The 24,696-nt window shown below is 38.7% G+C and overlaps 1 protein-coding gene across 3 annotated transcripts in view; it reads left to right on the top strand.

Annotated features, from left to right (window-relative positions):
• WDR25 (WD repeat domain 25) overlaps positions 1-24,696 on the top strand; it is a 123,659-nt gene that overhangs the window by 53,240 nt on the left and 45,723 nt on the right. For all 3 annotated transcript variants that reach the window (XM_065595699.1, XM_065595696.1, XM_065595697.1), the window contains exon 3: positions 20,999-21,146. In XM_065595699.1, coding sequence (XP_065451771.1) covers positions 20,999-21,146 — 148 coding nt within the window. The remainder of the gene's footprint in view (positions 1-20,998; positions 21,147-24,696) is intronic.

Raw genomic sequence — 24,696 nt, forward strand, 5'->3', positions numbered from 1 at the left:
AATTATGTATGCTTAGTACAATTGCAATTAATGGGAGCAATAGTAACTATAGATAGGTATTTGAAAGTATAACATCAAGGAGAGAGAGCATTGTTTAGGATGATACAAGAGGTTATAACTATGGGAATGAGCAATGAAATTTAAGATGAGTAATAGGAAATTGGAATCATTAGATCAATCAGATTGTGGAATAGTCTTCAATTTAGTAGATGAAAAGCACAGCAGAAGTGCTAAGTATTGTATCGGGAAGAGCTTCCAAACAGTGAGTTTTGTTAGTCTTCAAAGAGAGTGGTGGAAGGCCTCATTTCCTTCAAGTAATTTGAAAAATGGGCTTGAAAAAGCACAGGAGTTTATAGTGTAGGAAACAATTCTGTATTAGAAAGAGTGGCGTAGAAGGACAAATAGGGCTTTTGTATGTCTAATTTCTGTTTTTTATGAAACTATAAATGGACTGACACTGAATAGAACTCTGTTTTATTAATTTCTTCTTTACATCAAAAGGACTAGATTTTTTCAAAAGTGCTCAGGAACCAACAACTTCCATTTAGGTGTCTGAATATGTGGCCAGATGTATCAAAATGCTTAGTAGCCAGGATCTTCCATTGTTTTCAGTGACCACTTTTGAACTCTGACCAACTCCATTTCGGTGCATAAAGGTGAGTTGAAGTCTTATGAAAATCTGCCTTGAATTGTGAGTGTGGGCACTCCCTAAAATCTGGTCCAGAAGGTTTTACTGTTTTGCAAAATCCTTTGATGATTGGTGGTTTTCAAATGCACAAAAACTAGCTCAAAATAGTTGCAACATTGTTTGACTTTTAAAATTAGATATTTCATCCTGCTGTTCCAAAGCCATAAAATAAGGTGAACTCAATTAGGACGAAGTAATACTTTTGAAATCCTAGGACCATCTGCTCTGTAAATGTCATGCTGCTGTGAGAAACATTGAACCAAATTCTGCCCCAGATGTGTGCACAAATTATTTTATTTAAACATTTATATTTTAGTAGCATCTAGAGGTCAAGCAGGATATTGCCCTATTGTGGTAACCACTATTTAAACATAGTAAATGACAGTCCTTGTCCCAAAGAACTTGCCAGTTGGCTTCAACAGATGTTGTGTGCAAGTATGCACATCGAGCCTTGTAAAAATGTAGTGCCTAATCCTGCAGACACACCAACACATGTACAGTTTTGCTCACATGAGTAATACCATTATGTGCCAGGTGATATTACATTTCCAATTCTGTTATTGCTCACCAGGTGGTAACTCTTAATTGTTAGGGGCTCAGGACTTTATCAATATCTTATCTCATAAAAAGAACAGGAGTACTTGTGGCATCTTAGAGACTAACACATTTATTTGAGCATAAACTTTCGTTTGGAACTCCGAAGAAGTGGGCTGTAGCCCACGAAAGCTTATGCTCAAATAAATGTGTCAGTCTCTAAGGCTTGGTCTACACTACCCCCCTAATTCGAACTAAGGTACGCAACTTCAGCTACGTGAATAACGTAGCTGAAGTTCGAAGTACCTTAGTTCGAATTAGTTCGAACTTACCTTGGTCCACACTCGGCAGGCAGGCTCCCCCGTCGACTCCGCGGTACTCCTCTCGGCGAGCTGGAGTACCGCAGTCGACGGCGAGCACTTCCGGGTTCGACTTATCACGTCCAGACTAGACGCGATAAGTCGAACCCAGAAGTTCGATTTCCAGCCGTCGAACTACCGGGTAAGTGTAGCCAAGGCCTAAGGTGCCGCAAGTACTCCTGTTCTTTTTGCGGATACAGATTAACATGGCTGCTACTCTGAAACTTATCTCATAAAGCAATTTTTTATTTGATGCCAAATCTCCAGCATCGAGTGCTGTGTTGATTTTAGCCCTGAAGGCATGAAGAATTTAGTTCCTATGTAACTGTTAAGGTTAAGATTTTGTCACACTTATTTTTAGTAAAAGTCATGGACAGGTCATGGGCAATAAACAAAAAATCACAGAACCCCACGGTGCGACCTGTCTGTAACTTTAATTAAAAATAAAGGGTGGGGGGGGAGTTGACGGGGGAATGACTGAAGCCCAAGACTTTGAAGGATTAGAGCCTGAGCCCCAGGGCGGGGAGGGGGAAGGGGGTTCCAGCGGTGGCTGACAGGCCTGGAGGCCAGTGGCTCGGAGCTCTGGGGCTGGCGGCTCAGAGTTCCAGGGTCCCTGCTGCACATGGTGGTTCAGAGCTCTATTTTTATTTTTTGTTTTTTAAAAGCTACAGTAAAGAATAGTGAATCAGTAAATGGGTTTTATTCCTCAAGTGAATGTCATAGCAATATTTTGCTGAGTCAGCATATTTATTTTTGATCATTTGTCTCTACAAAAATGTTTTAAAGGAAGACTTTCAAGGTTTAATATCTCCATTTTTTGAACTTATAAATTTTAAATAAAAAATAACCCAAAAATTCAGCCATAGGATGTTAGCAGTCGTGGAAGGTCAACATACATTCTTCAAAAACACCATTCACATTTTAAAAAATGTATATGAAAAACAATTAAATTATTGTCCTGGAATAATATTATCATGTCTAGTTTCATATGGAACCCTTTTTACTTGTGTAGAAACTCAGCTTTCTTCGTGTGTATTTATACGTTATTTTAAGATGTAGTGAAGCACTTTCATTTTGTAAAAAACATTGTCTCTAATCCTGCAAACACGTATGCACATGTTTAATTTAAGCAGTTCCACTAATTTCACTGGATCTACATGTACGCTTAAATCGATGCATGTGTCTAAGTGTTTGTAGCATCAGGGCCTTTCTTAGTGTAGTTTGAATAGAAACATAAAGGGCTGGCTGGAAAACAATTCAGTTTCATGAAAAATTTTGAGTTTTCAAAATTTGTTTTTGGTCCAGTGCAGAACAAAAATGAAACCTGTGGAAATTTTTTGAGGAAAAAATGGAGAGAGAGAGAGAACCACGCACCACAGAAAAGCCAATCACCCAGTAATTAAGGCACTCATTTGGGTTGTGGGAGAATCTGTTCCGAATCAGGTAGAGTAGGACTATAGGCTAATCTGGGATTGGGTCTCTCCCTCTCCTCTCCATGCCCCTCCAGAAATTCCATCCTGTACCTGAGAAACTTTCCTGCCTAGATTTTCATGAAAACTGATACACCTCTACCCTGATATAACGCGACCCGATATAATACGAATTTGGATATAACGCAGTAAAGCAGTGCTCCGGAGGGGCGGGGCTGCACACTCCGGTTTATCAAAGGAAGTTTGCTATAACGCGGTTTCACCTATAGCGCGGTAAGATTTTTTGGCTCCCGAGGACAGCGTTATATTGAGGTAGAGGTGTACTTTATGTATTCAGACTATTTTTTCATATTTCTCTGACTGTTAATCTCAGTTGTGAGTTCACCTATGCAGGGCTCAGAAGAAACTATACACATTTCTGAAAATGTACAAAAAGAGCTCCGTTCTCTTGGATATTCTGTACTCATCCAGACTGGTGTGTTTCTCTATAATTCCTATATTTGAACAATTAATATTTTTTCCAACTGATATTAAGATGCTTTAGTAGAAAAAGATTTTGGACATGAGAATTTACTTTGAGTATCTTCATCTGTAATTCTGTGTAGGTGAAGACTAGTGCAGTAATGATCACATAGCTCAAGATGTATTACAGCAGTTCTATAATACATTTTGTTTAATTTGTGGAGGAATAACATATTTCAAAAGAAAAAAATAAAGTGACTTTTGAAGACTTAAATTTTATCAGGAGTTATTTTTGAAGGCAGCTGTTATAAAGTATAATTTTCTATAATTTTCTTTGATTTAGAAAAAATGGCCCAAATAATGACAAATAGTGCTTGGAATTGGATGTCTTCTCAGTTCCAGTAAAGAAGGTAGTATCTGACAGTTTACAGTTATGTTGAAAGCTCTATATTGGAACACCATAGGTCAGTAATGCATGGTTGCAGGGTGGGAATTAATATAAACATTTTATTTAAGAACAATGGAACCGTAAAGATCAAGTTCTCTAATGCTTCAATTGTGTTGTTTTGTTTTATTAAAATAAAGAATGTGTGGTTATGGTCCCTCCAAAATCCTCTTGTAATTAATAGTTTCCTCTTTCAGGTTTTAGCCTTCTACTTGTAGTATTAGGATTTCTGCCTATATGTGTCTTGTGCAACAAACTATTTATGTTGTGATGTTGCAGTTTGAGTCCACCTGTAATGATAGATGCTGACTTGTGCAGCATCATGAGATACTGCGGCAGTGTCACAACATACAGATGCCCATGCAGAGTGAACACTGCATGCAGCTCACTCCTAACAGATGTAACAGTAGCATAGACGGAGGGAGCTGTACAGCTCTCCGGTCACTTTGCTGTGCTGGAGCTGCAAGAGGAACAACTGGCTGATAGGCCCTGCGGCTCATTCAAGGGACTGGCCCACCAGATAATGCCACACTGCCTGTCAACCCAGTCCAGGTCTGTAAAATATTCATCTCACATTATTAGTTGTTGAGATAAAAGTGGATTTGCGAACTAGAATCCCAGGACATTGTACTGAAACACAAACATGAGAAGTCAACTGTTTTAGGACTCCTAAAAGGCCCACAGCTTTTTTTCATAAAGATTTTTAGATAAAAATACAGCTGCATTGCCATCTGCAGAATACTTCCATTCCAGCCCCTAATTGAAACAAAATGCTTTGTAATTAGCTTCCCTTTAAATCAAATTTAAAGTAATATATATTTAATAAAAGGAGCTCTGGGATTTTTTGTTAAAGCATCTTGTTGGTTTTACCAGGACCAGATGGTATTCATCCAAGCTTTCTGAAGGAACTCAAATATAAATTTGTAGCATTACTATCTGTGGTATGTAGCCTATCACTTAAATCAGCCTCTGTACCAGATAACTGGTGGATAGTAATGTAACACTGATTTTTTTAAAAGGCTCCAGAAGTGATCCTGGCAATTACAATCTAGTAAGTCCAACATCAGTAGTGGGCAGATTAGTTGAAAGTATAGTGAAGAACAGAATGATCAGACACACAAATGAACACAATATGTTGGGGGAAGAGTCAACAAGGCTTTTGTAAAGAGAAATCATGCCTCACCAATCTATTAGAATTTTTTGAGGGGGTCAACAGACATTTTGTCCAGCGTGATCCAGTGGATATAGTGTACTTAGACTTTCAAAAAGCCTTTCACAGGGCCCCTCACCAAAGACTCCTAAGCAAAGTAGGCAGTCGTGGGATGAATAGAGAAGGTCTTCCCATGGATCAGTAACTAGTTAAAAGATAGGAAACAAAAGTTAGGAATAAACGGTCAGTTTTCACAGTGGAGAGAGGGTAAATAGTGGAGTCCCCCAAGGATCTCTACTGGGACCTGTGCTATTCAACATATAAAAGATCTTGAAAAAGGGTAAACAATGCGGTGGCAAAGTTTGCAGATGATATAAAATTACTCAAGATAGTTAAGTCCAAAGCACACTGCAAAAAGTTACAAAGGGATCTCACTAAACTGGGTGATTGGGCTAGAAAATGGCAGATGAAATTTAGTGTTGATAAATGCAAAGTAATGCACATTGGAAAACATAATACCAATTATACATACAACATGGAGTCTAAATTAGCTGGTATCACTCAAGAAAGAGATCTTGAAGTCTTCTTGGATTGTTCTCTGAAAACATCAGCTCAGTGTGCAGTGGCAATAAAAAAAAAACCTACCAGAATGTTGGGAACCATGAGGAAGAGAATAGATAATAAGATAAAAAAAATAATAATGCCACTTTATAAATCCATAGTGTGCCCACACCTTGAATCCTGTGTGCAGTTTTGATTGCTCCCATCTTAAAAAGATATATTAGAATTGGAAAAGTCCAGTGATTAGGGGGTATGGAACAGCTTCCATATAAGGAAAGATTTAAAACTCTGAGACTGTTCATTTTAGAAAAGAGATGATTGTGGGGGGATGTGATAGAGATCTATAAAAATGAATGGTGTGTGGAAAATGAATAAGGAAGTGCTATTTACCCCTTCACATAACACATGAACCAGCAGTCACTCAATGAAATGAATAATGGGCAGGTTTAAAGAAACACAAGAAGTACTTTTTCACAAAAAGTAGAGTCAACCTGTGGAACTCATTACCAGGGGATGTTGTGAAGGCTAAAAGTATAACTGAGTTAAAAAAAGAATTAGATAAGTTCATGGAGGATAGGTCCATCAATGGCTATTAGCCAAGAGGTCAGGGACGGTACCCCATACTCTAGGTGTCCCTAAACCTCTGACTTCTTGAGACTGGAACTGGACGATGGGATGGATTACTCAATAATTGCCCTGTTCTGTTCATTCCCTCTGAAGCATCTGGCCCTGGCTGTTATTGGAAGTCAGGATACTGGGCTAGTTTGACCATAGGTCTGATCCAGTATGGCCATTCTTGTGTTTTTAGGTTCTAATGAAACACAGGGTTTTAATTTTATGCATAACTTCTTTTCCTGCTTTGTACTTGAAGGACTGAACTTTAGTTTAATGATCCTAGCTATATGTTCCCTTTTTGCAGTGAATGCTTTATGCTGTTGGCCTCTCATCCCCTATTATATTTAAGTTTTGTTCTTCAATGTATTGTGAGATTTGCTGATTGTATAAGAAAAAGGAGAGCAAACCACATATACTGTAGTTTCTCATTTAGGCTGTGTCTGCCAGAACACGTTTTCAAAAGTAATCTTGCAAAAACACATTGGCTGGTGTCCACATATTTTTCTAAAGAGTGTACACTAATGGATGATGTTGTACCAATCTCTCTCACCTCGCATATCTCCTGATTGTGTTTGCAAAAACTGTGATGTTGGCAGACCAGGTGCCAGCTCATGCAAGAGCCCCAGGCCAATTCACTTGTATGGTAGTATAGATCAAAGCAATTGTTAAATGTATAAGAGTGTATTTGGCATTTTAACTAGGGCTGTCAAACGATTAAAAATTTAATCACAAGTAATCGTGAGATAAAAAATAAGTCGCAATTAATTGCAGTTTTAATTGCACTGTTAATAATAGAATACCAATTTAAATTTATTATAAATATTTTTGCATGTTTTTCTTCCTTTTCAAATATACTGATTTCAATTACAACACAGAATACAAAGTGTACAGTGCTCACTTTATTTTTGATTACAAAGATTTGCATTGTAAAAAAGTTAAAAGAAATAGTATTTTTCAATTCACCTCATACAAGTATGTTAGTGCAATCTCTTTATCATGAAAGTGCAACTTACAATTATAGAATATTTTTTTCGACATAACTGCACTAAAAAACAAAACAATGTAAAACTTTAGCGCCTACAAGTCGAAGCATGAAGGGGCATACAAATGTTTAGCATATCTGGCATGTAAATACCTTGCAATACTGACTACAACAGTGCTATGCAAATTCCTGCTCTGACTTTCAAGTGACATTGTAAATAAGAAGTGGGCAGCATTATCTCCCATTAATGTAAACAAACTTGTTTTTCTTAGCGATTGGCTGAACAAGAAGTAGGACTGAGTGGACTTGTATGACATGAATTGAAAAATACTATTTCTTTTGTTTATCTTTTTTATAGTGCAAATATCTGTAATAAAAATTATACTATAAAGTGAGCACTGTACACTTTGTATTCTGTATTGTAATTGAAATCAATATATTTGAAAATGTAGAAAAACATCAAAAATATTTATAATAAATTTAAATTGGTATCCTACTATTGTTTAACAGTGCGATTAAAACTGTAATTAATCGTAACAATTTTTTAATCTAGTTAATTTGTTTTGTGTTTATCGCATGCATTAACTGTGATTAATTGACAGCCCTAGTTTAAACTTCATGAAAACGAATGGGATGTTATTTGAATTGTTTTCACTTATCTGTCTCCTGTTATAATGTAATAAATTTACATTGTGTATAACCCTGTAACTAAATAACCCTTCAAATGTAAAAGAAGCCTTGTGGAATGCAAATGAAGAACTTTAGCAGAAAAGTGCTCAAAGACTCAAAGTGCATTCGTCCCTTACCATCATCAAAGGAAAAGCCCACGTGGGTAGTGACACTGTCAGCTTGTTTTCTGTGAGAAGAAGCTGTAAGCATGGATTCAAGGAAAGATCCTGGATCTCTAGACAGGTTGGACTCTTACAGGGAAGTGACCAGATATGAAGCGGAAATCTCCAGAGATAATCTGGGAACCCTGAAAAGATTTTTGGAAAACTGGCAGTTTATTACATGACCGCCACCATTTGCAATTACAAACTATGGCTCATCTGTACATATATTTTACTTGCTTTAACCTCTTAATAACTCTCATTTTGTTTTCTTAGCTAATATACCTTTAGTTAGTTTACTATAGAATTGTCTGCCAGCGTTGTCTTTGGTGTAGGATCTGGAGTAGCAGTTGATGTGGGGTAAGTGACTTGTCTCTGGGGACTGAAAGCAACCTGATGTGGTGTGATTTTTGGTTTAAGTGACCTTTTATCACAAAGTTCAGGTTGTCTGAGTGTCAAGATAGACTGGAGAGTCTAAGAGGACTGTCTGTGACTCCATGGTAAGACCGTTATAGTGATCCAGGAGTTCACATTTCTTACTGGCCTGGTGAAATATAATTATAGAACACAGCACCAGTTTGGGGTGTCTGCCATGTTTTCTGACAGTCTACCCTGAGGTAGGCACTCACAGTTGTGAACCAATCCAGACAGCGTGACAAAAACATTTATTCATACATTTTGTTAAAATTCAAACCAGTTTACACTTCCATGTTGAAGTAATACTTGCCTTCTGAAGAAAGATTTAATAAGTTGCCAACCCCCGGAAAGAGAAATATGCCCAGGTAGAAAGTTGAGTATCAATCTATTGTAGGAAGTGTGCATTAAAACATGTCAATTCATGCAAGAGTATTTTCAGACAATGCAGAGAATATGAAATCTGGTGCAAGGTTACATACATTACATGCATATGAATTAATACAAATGTATAGAAAAAGATGTTACATTAAATAGTTATGACCTTTGTATTGTTTGGAGAGAAACTGAATAATCAGTAACTTCACTGAAATCTGCTGGTGTTCCTGTGACATCCGTAGGTCTTGCACCGTGGACTTTCAGAAGGTCTTGTTTTTCAATTATTTTTTAATAATATTGTTCCTGGGTTATTTAAGTTATACTTGTCCTATGTGCTAAAAGCTAATGCTGTCAGCACTCTGACCCTTTTCTGTAAAATGTGCTGACATGAGTGATCAGCTTCCCAAAGTCAAATAATGCTTTTATGTTCTGTGATCCAGGTCAGAAATTTCAGACTAAATGTTATTTCACTGTTGGGAACTTTTTCTGTACATAATAGGCTCTCATTTCTAAACCTTCAGGATTGAGAGATATCAGTCTTTAAAACTGTTGCTGGTCCAAGCCTGAATATTGCATACCCTGTACCCCAGACAATGGTTGAAATATCATCAGAGTTAGGAATCTTTCAGATTTAATTTCAATTGCTCATTTCCAGCTTCCATTTACATTGATAAGAGTTCTAAGCACACAATGAGGGGAGAATATACCCCGCTGCACTGCGTTTTCTAGAGGATATATATCCTAGATTAAACAGAAGAACATGACTTTCACAGATGAAGTATCAATGAATGTGTAATAAGCAAGAAAGTGATATATTGACACATCCTTCCTTTTCTTATATTCCATCTATTTGCTTGCTTTCTTTGGCCCTTATAAATCTTGGCTGACTCGATTCCTTTCCCCCATGGAGTCACACTTTCACTTCTGCTGTACCCTTTGTCTGGATCTCTTCCATCCAGACCACTGAATCACTTCCTCACTTTTAATCACATCTTAAAACTTTCTTTTACTCTTCAGTCTACTATGGACTCTTTTTTGCTGTAAATTGTTTTACTGTCCTTCATTTTAAGGATGATTTATATAGAATTAAAATATATTTTGGAGTCAGTGGGTCCTGTGCAATTCTCCCCTATTCCACCTGCAGTTGGTCGGAAAGGCTCCAGTGAAGGGAAGTTGGAACCAGCTCCCTTTAGAACCCATCAGTATTTCCCCTTTGATTTGGAAGAGGGGTTGCTAGAGAGGCCTTTTGAAGACTAAACTCACTGCTTCCTCAGTGCTACCAGCCTGACCCTATGTTGCATTGCTACTGCACCAGTGACCAACATAGTGGTCCACACTGGAGCTTTCAAACAAAGGTTTGCCATGATTCCCATGCATTATAGTTGCATAGGCTCATGAGTGTTATTTTTGGGAAGTCACTGTGTTCTACTGGTTAGCATATGGGGCTGGGAATCTACCTTGTATTCCTGACTTCTCCACCATCTGGCCATGGACAAATCATTTAATATCTCAGTGCTTAAATTTCTCCATCAGTAAACTGGGGATAATACTTTTAAGTCACTTTGAGCTTTTTAGATGAAATGTACTAAATAAGTATAAAGTATTAGTCTTAATTATTTTTTATTTGTATTTTTGTAGTGGCTAGAAGCCCCAGTCATGGACCAGAACCGCATTACGTTAGGTACTGTACAAACACAGAACAAAAAGACAATTTCTTCCCCCAAAGAGCTTAAAATCTATAGGACAAAAGACACAAGTTAGACAAACAGGGAAATACAAGGAAACAGTGGGACAGTACTGGTCAGAATTATAGGCAGTGATCTCAGCAATGGTAAATATTACACGTACCTGGTTGTTCTTTACAAGTAATAATACTTAGCACATATTCACTCAAGCAAAGCTGATTAGTGTAAGGAATATTTGGCCAGCTGTAGAAGGAAGTGATATAGTGGGCCATTTATACTGCATTATCTAAACATAAAAGCCAACATTTTCAAACTTGGATGCCTAGAATTAGTCACCTAAGTTTCTATTTGGGCATCTAACATAAAAACTCTGATTTTCGGAGGTATGGGACACCCACAACTCCCCTTGGCATTAATGACACTGGTGGGTGCACAGAACCTCTGAAAATGAGGCCACTTAAATATAGGTGCCTAAATAGGAATTCTAGTTGATTAACCTGATGTACCCAAATTAAAAATGTCTGTGAAAGGGCGAAGATGAGGTGCTGTGGTCGTCTTAATGTAGAATAACCTTGCTTTTGCGATAATTTGTGATTCAATCATTTTTAATGTAGCTTTTGTGTTCCCTTTTGTTTGTTTTTAAAATGATAATATGACTTATAATGAAAATAGTTTACTGTTGAAATTACACATCATAATGGTCCTTTAATGGCATCTTAATGGGATCCCCCAGGAATTACATTGAAATGGTTACTTCACAGTAGCTTGTAATGGCATCATTTACAATCTCCATAAATTTTGTATTGATTTAATTAATGTATCAATGAGTTCTAAGTCTAAATTCCCATTCTTGGGAATAGAAAGAGAGCAGTGTTGGGAAAAACTGCTTGATATACATAGCATCTGTTTTTCAAACAAACATTTCAGTTGTCTCAGTATTAGTAAGATACTCAGTATTTATAAGATACTAATTTACATTTATAAGGATATTGTCAACATTAGTAGATCACCAAAATCAATGTGCATTAAGTTGATTTTCTTTCCAATTAGGACGATCAGAATTCCTTTTTATCATGACATTGCTGCAAGGTGTCCAGCATTACCATAAAATAATAACGTATGCTAATACAGTATGACAGTGTTAGAGGCTTTAAACCGTCTTTAAGCTTATCACTATAACTCATGACTGTCTTTAAACCTATCACTACATTTATTTGAAGCAATTATGCACTATTTATAAAACTATCATAAGCCATTTATGTAATTCAGTGCCTAGATACTACAGTGATTGCCAATATATGGTAAAAATACTTAAGATAGATACTAATGCTGCCTTTATTTCGATGTGCTGATAAGAAAGCTGACAATAAGACTAGAAGTTACTATAATAAGAATACATGGTCTTCCCTCCCTCTGAGTTGCCCCTAGGGAATGAAGAGGAGGAGAGGGTCATGACCATTCCTTCTTGCACTGGTCTGCAGGGCAGCCTAAACGTGCCTTGGAGGGAGCAGATTGTACCATCTGAAGATAGATGCATTTCCCTAAGGCACAATATTTATCCAAGTGCTTGCTTAGTTAGCGCAGCTCCATATCACCTCAACACAAAATGTTTCTTAAAGGCACAACTTCATCCTAAATAGACAAACCTATGGGTCTGGGGCAATTTATTCCATTGTTTTGTATACAATTCCTGTGCCTAACAAATAAAAAAACCCTACCTCTTACTTAAACCTACCTTAAATTCTTAATGGGCTGGAGTGATCCTTCAGCAGCATATGTAATAGCTGGTGTGCCACACAGTCCGATGCTTTGAGTTGTTGATGGTATGAAATAATTTTCCATATTACAAAATGAAAGCTGGATCCAGATCCAGAACTGTATTCTGGCCAAATCCTCTAGATGGAAAAACCATGACTTGGGCCATTGTGGTACCAGTACGGTACTTTTAGTTATATCTGTCAGATTCTCTTTTTTATTGTGTTTGAAGAGGATAATAGTGTCTACACTGGCAAATGAACGACAAAAGTTTTGTCGTTCAGAGGTCTGACCCCCACCCCACCACTCTGAAAGGCAAAAGTTTTGCCGACGAAAAGCGCCGGTGTGAACAGTGCTTTGTCGGCAGGAGCGCTCTCGCTACCGCTGCTTGTTGGGGGTGGAAGTTTTTTCTTGATGGGAGAGCTCTCTCTTGCTGACAAACAGTGGCTATGCTGCGTGCCTTTTTGCGGCACCGCTGTAGTGGCACAGTAATGTCGCCAAAAGGTGCGTAGTGTAGACAAAGCCTAATAGACCGGGGTGTTGGAACAATTTGTATAGTGGGGGTGCTGAGAGCCATTGAACCAAACTGTAAACCCTGTATATAATGGAAACAATTTCAAGCCAGGGTGTGCGGCAGCAACCACCAGTATCCCTAGTTCCAGCACCTATGCTAATAGAGACCAACAGAGAGGATCAGGCAATGTAAAACTAAAGAAATTCTACTGGCACCATACTGGCCCAGAAATCATAGTTTTAAATTTGGGGAATGCATATGTACAGTAAAACTGATTGGCAATGGCAGAAATACGGTATAAACTTACTGGACTGGAAAAATTCCAAAAACTAAAAGTTCAGTTCATTCAAGTAGAAACATTTTTTGAATTTCATCTGAATCTTGGCATTGTGCTGCCTCAAAATATTGAGTTATTACAGACTAATCTGTAGACAAGTTTGGTTTCTTGACTGAAAGAACTAAAACAGTATATTTCTGTAAATGCCTGAGAAGAGGTGGGTTTTTTTACTGTTGTGTCAACATTTCATTATAACCACAGAGGTAGGAACAATGCCACAGGATTAAAAAGAGAGCCATATTCTTTCTTGAGAAAAAAAAATAAAAAACGAATAAACAAACTTTATGAACGGAAGGGATAAAAAGATTATTGTTCATAATTGAAATCATGTACTGTCACATTTTAAAGTAATATTTTCAAAGTAGCACATTGAAGTGTGTGAGTTTAACTTGTTAGCTAAGCAATTGAAAATCCAATCCACTGTCATGGGATAAAAGAGCGAACTAAGTAAAAAGAAAAGAAAAATGCAAAGATGTTTTTGTGTTTCATCCAGTGATAATGCTGAGCATGTTAAAAGATTTAGAGTTTTGAAAGAATGTGGCATGTGACACCTACTTTAAAAATAGCTTTTTATGTCTAGGTAAAAGGAATAAAGATAAATTCTTTCCAACTTTATAGCTGAGATTTGCATGATTGCCTGGAATCCCATAAGGCTAAATAGGTATTAATATAGATGTATCAAGGAGTATGAATATCTCAGTCTATATTTTTAATGAAGTCCTTATATGCCCCCGATTGTTGTTCTTTTTATAGATTTAATATGTACATTCATGCTCCGTATATAGCCAGATAAAACTTTTCTCCCAAAACCTTTTACCTGAAAAATGCAGATTCAGATTGACTGAAAGTTTTCGACATGAATTCATGTAATGCATCTCCAAAGAGCTTCACTTTTGGATATTTACGAATTATGCTTTGTTCTATCCCCTTGCCTCAATTCTGTTCTATATAGGTTCTTATACTGTGCTCATCATTGTAGTATCTTAGTGCCTTCCAGCAGTGTATTAAACAACATGACTAACATCTGTCATGTCATGTTTGTTCTCTCATCCTCTCCCCATGCATTCATTGGAGTGTCTTGTTTTGATAGTTTTTTTTAAAAAATACTGTGTATTGATATTAGTGAAATGCACCTTGCACTGGAGCAGTAAGTGCTATGGTTTGTGATGGCCCTTCATTGTGGGAGAATTCATTCCACAGTTTTGGACCTGCCCCCAAGAATGTTCTGTCTCCTGGCATTGAAAATCAGTGGTTTGTGTTACATCCTGGCCCTGTACCTCCCTATATGGTCACCAGGTTTTAACCCATGAAAGCTTATGCTCAAATACATTTGTTAGTGTCTAAGGTACCACAAGTACTCCTCGTTCTTTTTGCTGATACAGACTAACACGGCTACCACTCTGAAACCAGTCTTTTCTCAGTGGACCCAATCAGGTCCCACATGCTTCCAAGCCGACTGAATCTGGGTAGAGTTTAGTCACTGTTTCTAGCTCTGAGAATCTAGGACAGACTCCCAGGCTCAGACCTGGCTCTGATGCCCTTCCTTGGGTGTCACTGCCGTTCTAGACCCCAAAATCAGTGTCTGAGACCCCCAGAGTCCTACCGGTCCCTAGCACACACACTCCCCCAGAGCTCCAGCTAAGCTGTGGGCACTCCAAACTTCTAGTTAAGCCCCTTTGAAAAAAACATAGTGGGAAAGGAAGGAACACAGGCTTAGCAAAGGAATTTCATAACCAAAGAAACTTTACCCCTAAAAAGAGCCAGCGGAGTGGGTTGGGACCGGGTCACTCCACTTCCTGCCACCCGGTGAGTGCAGGGCACGCCCGACTCCACACTCACAGGGCGGCAGGAAGTGGAGTGACCCTTGGAGCTTGGGGGGAAGGGGGAAACTGCCCCCCCAGCACTCACCGGTGGCGTGACTGGGAGCTGGTTGCACAGAGCGGGCTGGGGCCGGGTCGCTCCGCTTATCGCTGCCTGGTGAGTGCAGGCCTGACCCCTGCTGCAGTCCTCAGGGGAAGGAGTGGAGTGGGGGCGGGGCTAGGGAGGAGCAGGGGTGGGGACTTTGGGGAAAGGATGGAGTGGGGGCGGGGCTGAGGCAGAGCAGGGGTGGAAAGGGGCAGAGCAGGGGCGGGGGACATGGCGAAGAGGTGGAGCAGGGGCTGGAGTGGCACACAGCTACGTAGGGCACCAGGAAATTTGGTGCCCCAAATTTCCTGGTGCCCTATGCAGCTGCGTATGGGTAAGGACAGCCTGCCTGAGACACAGATTTCCCTGATCTGATCTCACCCCTTCTTGTGAATCTAATGTTTGTCAGCTTTTCAGGATAGTCAGACTACCTCCTGCTAACACCCTCCTGCAAGTCTTATGTCTGGCGAGGGTTGATCCCTCTGTACAAAGCAGAACCCTGTTCTTTAATTAAGCGTCTCTTTCTCTGCCATGTGCTCCATGGGGAAGCTGCAACCCCCTTCCAGGCATGCTTACCCTAGCCCCCAATATGGGCTGCTTAGTAGAAAGTCCATTTTCTCATTATCTCTCAATAACCATCCCATCCCAATCAAAGTTGATGGTTTCTTGGTGATAGTCCTTCAACGAGGTGTCAAGCACCTTTCCCAGGTAGGACAGCTGTCCAGAATGCAGTTTGATAGGTTGTATTTGGACATGTCCAGACTTGTGCAGTCACAGTATCCAACACTTCATACAGAGAACAAGATAGAGTTAATAATTTAACTCAGATATATCCCATTCTATCACAGTTGGTCATGCATGACTTTCAACCTCTGAATAGTTTACTATTCACATGGAAAGTGCACAACTAGTTTCCTTGGACAATCTTGCCTTGACTCTTGAACACCAAGCTTGTTCCTTGATGTCCTTCTCAGTCAGTGGCTTATCTTAGTATTGTTGTTCATATGTATGACTACATCATTATAACTGGTGTTTTAGGGGCTCCCTGCGATATCACTGGTCTCTTTGGTAGCCTCAGATTCTTGTAAACAATAGGCCATATTTTTCGTCTTCCACAGGCAAAGGCATACTTACATTTAAAACTGGTGAGTTCTTTTGGAAAAAATGCAGCATGCTATCCTTCCCACAGCAGGGCAGAGAGCTGTGTCTATATCACTGAGCTGTGTCTAGCCAAAACCACGTAGGCCAGAGATTTGTAGGAAACTCTGGAGCAAACCTTAAGGAATTTTGTTTGACATGGAACGTCCCTTTCTGAGCCCCTGATCATTGCCCTACACATAACATTGACAACTTTTATTGTGTAGCCTTGCATTTATTGTGTTGCTTTGCTTTTATTGTGCGATCGCTACATTTTTCGAGTGTCTCCTAAAGTAGGGTGTGAAGCCACAGTAGATGCTGAACCTATTAGCATTAACTAACAGCAACATCTTCTGCAGAATCAGGTTAATTTGCATAGGGTCATGCCTCCAGAGCAACTGCATTCCAACTCCACTTCTCGTAACTGGCCACCTCACCCCTAAAAGACACATGTTCCACATCAAACATTATATAGGTGAAAGCAATTGATGGACGCTTATAGGGTGGAAATGGAAAGGATGCCATTTAGTGACTTTTCCCTTCCACTCAGTCTCTAATGGTTTACATCCACAGGTGCAAAATGTTTGCTCCCTTCCATAAAATGGAGAAGAACATAAAGCACGATCTGTGTTACACATTTTTCTCTATTATACAGATGTTCTATTCTTAAACGAAAACCATGCAATGCTGTTAAAGCTTGTTTTATTTTTCCTTTCTTGAGGAAATTGCTTTTTCATATTTAATCATTAAAACATGGTAGGGAAATTTTTTTGAAGCATTTACCACCTGTTTTTCCTTTCATCTTCATTCATTCAGTAGCTTCCTCATGCTAAAATAGCTCCTGGACATAATTAACTCCTTTTTTATATAGTAATGTCTGAAATGATTGTTAAAAGTCATTAAAAGATGATAGAACCTTATTTCCAAAAGTATTTTAATATTTTTTTCTTGATTTCCCTGCTCATAGTTAGAGTAGAATAGTTAGGATACAACTTTGTGAAGCCTGCTTAAATGACCAGTGAAGGAACTAACAAGAATTGGTTGCTTATCAGAGTAAAATGATATTCAGTACGTGTTATGGGGATACTTCGAAGCAGTGTCATAAGACAGAATCTTGTCTGTGAAGAGTGGTCTGTTATACAGATAAAGCTATCAACAAATCCTTCCCAGATATAACCCTTTCTAGTCCAGTAAAAAGAAAAAAATGATGATGAAGGAGATAAAAATAAATACAAAATATTTTTCTTTTGCTGTTTTCTTCTTACAGCTTAGTGTTCCTGATCTATGCTGTTATTACAATGGAAAAGACAACCAGTCACGTGTTGACATTGACAGCATTCATTTTGCCTTTAATGCACATGTAATTGTTTTAAATATAGAACCATAATCAACTGTATCTTACTAATTAATAATTGAATTCAGTGGAGTTACTTGGCTGCAAATGAGGACAGAATTTGGCCCTTGTGTTTCTTAGATAAGCTCTTGGAAGCAGGGACTGTGTCTTTTCTATGTTCTGTAAATTGCTTAGCACATTTCAACCATTATATAAATAATAATACAGATCAAGACTTAAAAAATGAGTAGTTAATTAGGATAGAAAGAATAAACACTGTCTTTGGTGAGCTTACAGGCAACTTTTGTTTGAAATATGCAGCAAGATTTAGGCTGTCTACACTACAATCTTAAATCGACCTATTTTAGCTCGAGTTACAGCCATCACATGTCCACACTACCCTAGTTCTGTCGGTGGTGCATGTCCTCACCAGGAGTTCTTCCACTTACTGAAGAGGGGCTGTGTGGGGGAGCTGGGAGTGGGGGGTGGGAGGGAAAGCCACCCAGGGCTTCTCGCCTCCGGCAGGAAGATCCACACCTGGAATCCAGTCGGCTGCCGTGCTCCTGGCAGGAAGCCGGGACCTCAGGAGACAGTAAGGCTCCCAGTGGGGAGTTGGGAGCCCAGGCAGCAGCCGAAGCCAGGAGCCTGGGTGGCAGCCTGGCTTGGAGCGGAGACCTCTAAGCAACCTGGCTCAGGACCTGGGAGCCAGCTTTCTTGACAATTTCATGGCTCCAATGGATAACAGCCAACAGCTGATGTAAGGACCCCAGTGTCTACACAAACACGTCACCCTAACTATACTGAAATAAGCCCTATGCCTCTTGTTGAGGTGATTTTATTATGTTGGCATAGCATATATTATATTGGCAGGAGGAGCATTTCAGTGTGTACGCCTCCACTGTTTTATCGACAAAAGCTGACTGTAGTACAAGGCCTTAGTATGATGGAAATGTAATGACAAACCACAAAGATTGTTAGTATTTCTGTTATAACTTTAAGCCATATACCATCTGGTTTTCAATTTTCAACTGCAAGTACAATAAAATTGTTATCTAGCACCATTAAAACATTGATCTTCTTGCACTACTAATACTGGCAGTGAAAACATATTGGGGGTCACTTAGCAGCTAATTGTAATATTTGGCTGGAAGCCAAATAATTGGAAAAAATTGTTTTGCCTGAGACAAATAATAGATATAGCAATAAGTGATATAGTCAGATTGTATAAATTAGTGTTGTTTGCAGCAAGATATTAATAATAAAAAAAATCAATGGTTAACCTAATCTCAAATCTGAATTTGCTAGATGTTATTTTTCACATATAATTTGATAAATTTTGATTGTCATAATATATGATAAACTCTGCATATAGAATGTGTGTTTTTGATTAATGAGGTGTACTGCATATTTGATAACCCAAATCATAATTAAAAATAGTTAATAGTTGCTATAAATAGCTTGTGACAGCTACTTTGATTCAGAAAATCATTACTTTTTCCTTTATCAAATCATTGTTTTTGTTTTTAAAATGTGAACTAGAATACAACATTCCAGAAAAGTTAAAGATTGAATACTCTTTTGTTTTTCCTAATGCTTTAAAGATTTAAGGTAATCAGTAGAGGTGGGATTTTCAGAAGTGCTCAGATTGGCCTAACTTTGCTTCAATTGAAGCTAGAATTAGGCCAGTGCTGAGCACTTTAGAGAACCCTACCCAAGTCTCTATGACAATATTCATATCTAGTTCTTAAGCAAAGTTTGAGAGTGGCAAAATGCTGCCTGAAATTAGTATTTGCAAGATTGAAGAATCAGGCCTAGCCAACATATAGGCAGATCTCAGATCTGTAGTCTGCCAGGGTTCCTGTTCACTACTAAATGGGGTTGATTACAGGTGAAGTATGTGGGAGAGAAACAAGAGGGAACAAACAGGAGTTGTTGGGGTTGTTTCTCACCATGGAAGGAGACGAGGGAGTGGCAGTGGGAAGGTCTAATAAGAGCTGCCACTGAGAACAGTTTATGAATTTTCAGGAAATTATGCCTGCCACAAAAATTCTTTCTTTTGCTAATAAGGCTTCTGACACCGTCCCATGTCACATTCTTATAAGCAAACTAGGGAAATGCGATTTAGGTGAAATTACTATAAAGGGGGTGCACAACTGGTTGAAAGACCATATTCAAAGATTTCAGAGTAGCAGCCGTGTTAGTCTGTATCCGCAAAAAGAACAGGAGTACTTGTGGCACCTTAGAGACTAACAAATTTATTTGAGCATAAGCTTTTGTGGGCTTATGCTCAAATAAATTTGTTAGTCTGTAAGGTGCCACAAGTACGCCTGTTCATATTCAAAGAGTAGTTATCAATGGCTTGCTATCAAACTGGGAGTGTGTATTTATTTAGTGGGGTCCCACAGGGGTCAGTCCTGGGTCCGATACTATTTAATATTTTCATTATTGACTTGGATAATGAGTTGAGAATCTGTTTATAAAATTTGCAGATGACACCGAGTTGGGATAGGTTGCAAGCATTTTGGTGGATAGGATTAGCATTCAAAATGACCTTGACAAATTGGAAAATTTGTCTGAATTCAACAAGATGAAATTCAGTAAAGATAAGTATAAAACACTACACTTAAGAGGAAAAATCAAATACACAACTACAAAATGGGGAATAACTGGCTAGGTAGTAGAATTGGTGAAAGGAATTTGGGGGTTCTAGTGGATCACAAATTGAATATGAGTCAACAATGTGGTGCTAATATAATTCTGGGATTTATTAACAGAAATGTTGTATGTAAGACACGGGAGGTAATTGTACCACTCTACTCGATATTGATGAGGTCTCAGCTGGAGTACTGTGTTTCTGTGTCACACTTTAAGAAAAATGTGGACAACTTGGACAGAGTCCAGAGGCGAGCAACAAAAATGATAAAAGCGTTAGGGAACCTGACCTATGAGGAAAGGTTAAAAAAACTGGGCATGTTCATTTCAAATCTGTTAAGGGTTGTTATTAAGAGGATGGTTGTTCTCCATGTCCAGCACAAGAAGTAATGAGCCTAATCTGCAGCAAGGGAGATTTAGGTTGGATATTAGGAAAAACTTTCCAACTATAAAGGTAGTTAAGTTTTGAAATAGGCTTTTGGGTGTTTGGGGAATGCCTGTAATTGGAAGTTTTTAAAAACAGGTTGGACAAACATGTCAGGGATGGTCTAGGTTTACTTGGTCCTGCCTCAGCACAGTGGACTGGACTAGTTGATTTCAAGGTCTCTTCCAACCCTACATTTCTATGATCTGTAAAAATATTTTCATAATTTAAGGGAGTGCAGTTTTACTTTAATCCCATCCTCATAGCAAAATCAAATCTGTTAAACCATATGAAGCTTTCTCAGCTGGGCTAATTGATTTGTTCTAATTCTTTATCAGCAGGTTGAATAATTTAATTACTGATGTTTTAAAATTTATATTTAGAATTGTCATTGTGTTTCTTTTTAAGATATGGAATGCTGTAGATACAGGCTGTTGTTTAAAAACGTACTCCTGTCACAGTAGTGCTGTTCGAACTGCTCAGTGGTCTTTGTGTGGAAGAAGAATTCTCAGTGGAGGCTTTGATTCTATGCTTCATTTAACAGACGTTGAAACAGGTAAATGTAATTTAAAGTTACATTTTTTAACACTATTTTCCAACTTCAGCCTGGATAGTGTGGCATGAGACTATTAGCCCTATTCTCCATAAATGAGGTTAAATCTCAAAATATCAAGGCCAAAATTGGGTACTTAAACGTGGATATAATTGACTACATTAAAGACACTTAAATAGGTGTGCTAATTTTCAGAGGTATTGAACACCTAGAGCCTATTATTTCATGTAGTTAGGACTCCGTTTCAGCAAAGCACTGAAATAAAGTATACGAGTCCATGCTTATTCAGCAGAGCATTAAGCATATGCTTAACTTTAAAGTTGACATCAGTGAGACTTACACATGTGATTAAGCATATGCTTAAGTGGCTTGCTAAGTAGGGATGGACTTAAGCAGGTGCTTAAAGTTAATTAAGTAGATAATGTGCTTTGCTCAAAAGGTGCCTAATTACGTATATAGATTCCTAACTTTAGGACTGAAAATTTGAAAATTTTGGCCAAAACCCATTAAAAAGTGATTTGTAGAGTCATGAACTTGAGATTGGACTTCATTTTTGTTACCTCATTGGTCTGGTTGCTAAAATGCCATTTTTTCCCCAGGCTGCTACAACAATTGGAAGGGCATATTTTGTGAGTCTTCCAGATCTCCCCACATTCTTTGTTTAGTACATTATTTCATCAGTCCTGCAATGGCATCTATGCAGCTGATCCTTGCACTTTAATGGAGCCCCATTGACTTCAGTGGGCTCTGCATGAGCACAGGCATCCAACTGTGTCAATGGAATTGCAGGTTTGGGGCATAAGATAGCATCTTGCCAGCTGAAGAGAGACACTTTAATAAATCTTGGCCATTTAATCTACATTGAAATATATTTAACTGTTTTACAAAGTAATTTATTTTATGAGCATATAATTTTATATTTAAAAAGGTTATATTTATAAAGTAGCATCTGTCTAGTAGGTTTTTTTCCTGATGTAAAATTAAAAATCACCTTGTAAAGTGAAGTCTGATGTCTTTTGGAGAGCAGAGTGGCTGCAGATTAAGCATGAAACGGTCCTCTTCTAATGAATTAGGAAGCTGCCCAAGACTGGGAAAACTGGTCATACAAATAATTAAAGAGAAAGTTCCTTTCCCTACTGTAGGAATCGATTTCCCGAGATTTGTCATGCCATGTGATTTTAAATTCAGTCATGGCTATAAGAGGGTTGCTGTATGCTGAGACTGTAAAACGCATAACTAGCACTGGAATAGTGACGTTTCTTGAGTATTCAAGCTTCACACTAGTATAAATGAGTTTGCCTGGATGGCATTCTGTGGAGTTAATGTACCGTTTTCATTTCAAATAGACTTTATTATGTCGTCTTCCCCCCTCCCCCCCCGTCTCATTTCAGCATTATTTTCATTTTCGTTCTAATTTGAAACTAACTCTGACTGAACCTAATGAGCTTAAATTCCGGTGTAATACTCAGGAAGTTATGCATACAGTGACTGCTATTGCTAATGGGAATTGGACATAAAGTACATTTATTCCAATGTTCTAAATCAATATGGATGAAATCTGTGCGTTATAAAATGTCAATACAAATTCCTAAGAGATATAATTCTAAGATTATATAATAATATTTTATGTCTTCTGGCTGCTTGACTTACAGAACTACCATGAATCAACATTTAAATAGCATTCTTTCTTGGATTAATTATTTTTAGTATTTCCTTTGCCTCTAAGGGTAACTTGAATAATAAAATATTGCCAGCATTTTGGACTGTGGCAGCATGAGTGGCAAATAAGCTGAGTTAGAGCTCAGTATGCTAAATGGAAATAGTATATGTTTAATCTGTTAAGATTTATGCATCTCTGGTATCTTTTAATGGCCTCATTTTAAGAGGAGGGTAGCTCCTGTTGACCTGTAGTGTCGGTACTCGGAACTCCTGAAAATACCAGGCCCAAAGTGACTAATAAACCTCCATAACAATACAGGTAATATGACCTCTTCCATGCACATCCAGCCCAAACTTCTAGTTTTCCTGGAACTTGTAAAGTTACCCTCTTTCTCGCCTACATTTTCAGTAACTCTTTCAGAGAAACAGGGCAAGTAGTTTGCAGATGGAATCCAAATCAGGTTGATATAAAAAGCCTCATTTCCATTTGAAAATATGAAGCCAGTTACTAGAATCAGATCTGCATTAGTTCACTGAACCATTTACCTCTCCCTACTCTTCATTACTGCTGAGATGATTTCATCTTTGATTAACTTAACACTAAACTGGGAGGCGTGGTAGATACACTAGAGGGTAGGGATCGGATACAGAGGGACCTAGACAAATTAGAGGATTGGGCCAAAAAAAACCTGATGAGGTTCAACAAGGACAAGTGCAGAGTCCTGCACTTAGGACGGAAGAATCCCATGCACTGCTACAGACTAGGGACCGAATGGCTAGGTCGCAGTTCTGCGGAAAAGGACCTAGGGGTCACAGTGGACGAGAAGCTGGATATGAGTCAATAGTGTGCTCTTGTTGCCAAGAAGGCTAACGGCATTTTGGGCTGTATAAGTAGGGGCATTGCTAGCAGATCGAGGAACGTGATCGTTCCCCTTTATTCGACATTGGTGAGGCCTCATCTGGAATACTGTGTCCAGTTTTGGGCCCCACACTACAAGGAGGATGTGGAAAAATTGGAAAGAGTCCAGCGGAGGGCAACAAAAATGATTAGGGGTCTGGAGCACATGACTTATGAGGAGAGGCTGAGGGAACTGGGATTGTTTAGTATCAGAAGGGTAGCCGTGTTAGTCTGAATCTGTAAAAAGCAACAGAGGGTCCTGTGGCACCTTTCTGTTAGTCTTAAAGGTGCCACAGGACCCTCTGCTGGGATTGTTGAGTCTCCAGAAGAGAAGAATGAGGGGGGATTTGATAGCAGCCTTCAACTACCTGAAGGGGGTTCCAAAGAGGATGGAGCTCGGCTGTTCTCAGTGGTGGCAGATGACAGAACAAGGAGCAGTGGTCTCAAGTTGCAGTGGCGGAGGTCCAGGTTGGATATTAGGAAACACTATTTCACTAGGAGGGTGGTGAAGCACTGGAATGCGTTACCTAGGGAGGTAGTGGAGTCTCCTTCCTTGGAGGTTTTTAAGGCCCGGCTTGACAAAGCCCTGGCTGGGATGATTTAGTTGGGAATTGGTCCTGCTTTGAGCAGGGGGTTGGACTAGATGACCTCTTGAGGTCCCTTCCAACCCTGATATTCTATGATTCTATGATTCTATGAACTTCAGATAGATGTTACAATTATATCTTCATAAAAGTGACTCATTCTTTTTTGGACTTGCTAGGCTGAACTCACTGTCACTACATTTAAATATAGCGAATGCACACCTGGGGTGCCATATAAATAATAATGCCATCTGCAATTAGTAGCTTAGCCCTAAACTCTGTTCCCTGTGCACTTTGTCCTTACCGTTTGACTTTTTTCCGGCTATGTTTACTGAAGTCTAATCTCTTTTGTCCTCATTTTCAGTACAGTTTTTTTGTGTAAATTGCTATGTTTATTTAGAGCAGGGATTGG

The sequence above is a fragment of the Chrysemys picta genome, chromosome 4 (genome assembly GCF_011386835.1).
Source record: "Chrysemys picta bellii isolate R12L10 chromosome 4, ASM1138683v2, whole genome shotgun sequence".
Lineage (NCBI taxonomy): Eukaryota > Metazoa > Chordata > Testudines > Emydidae > Chrysemys > Chrysemys picta.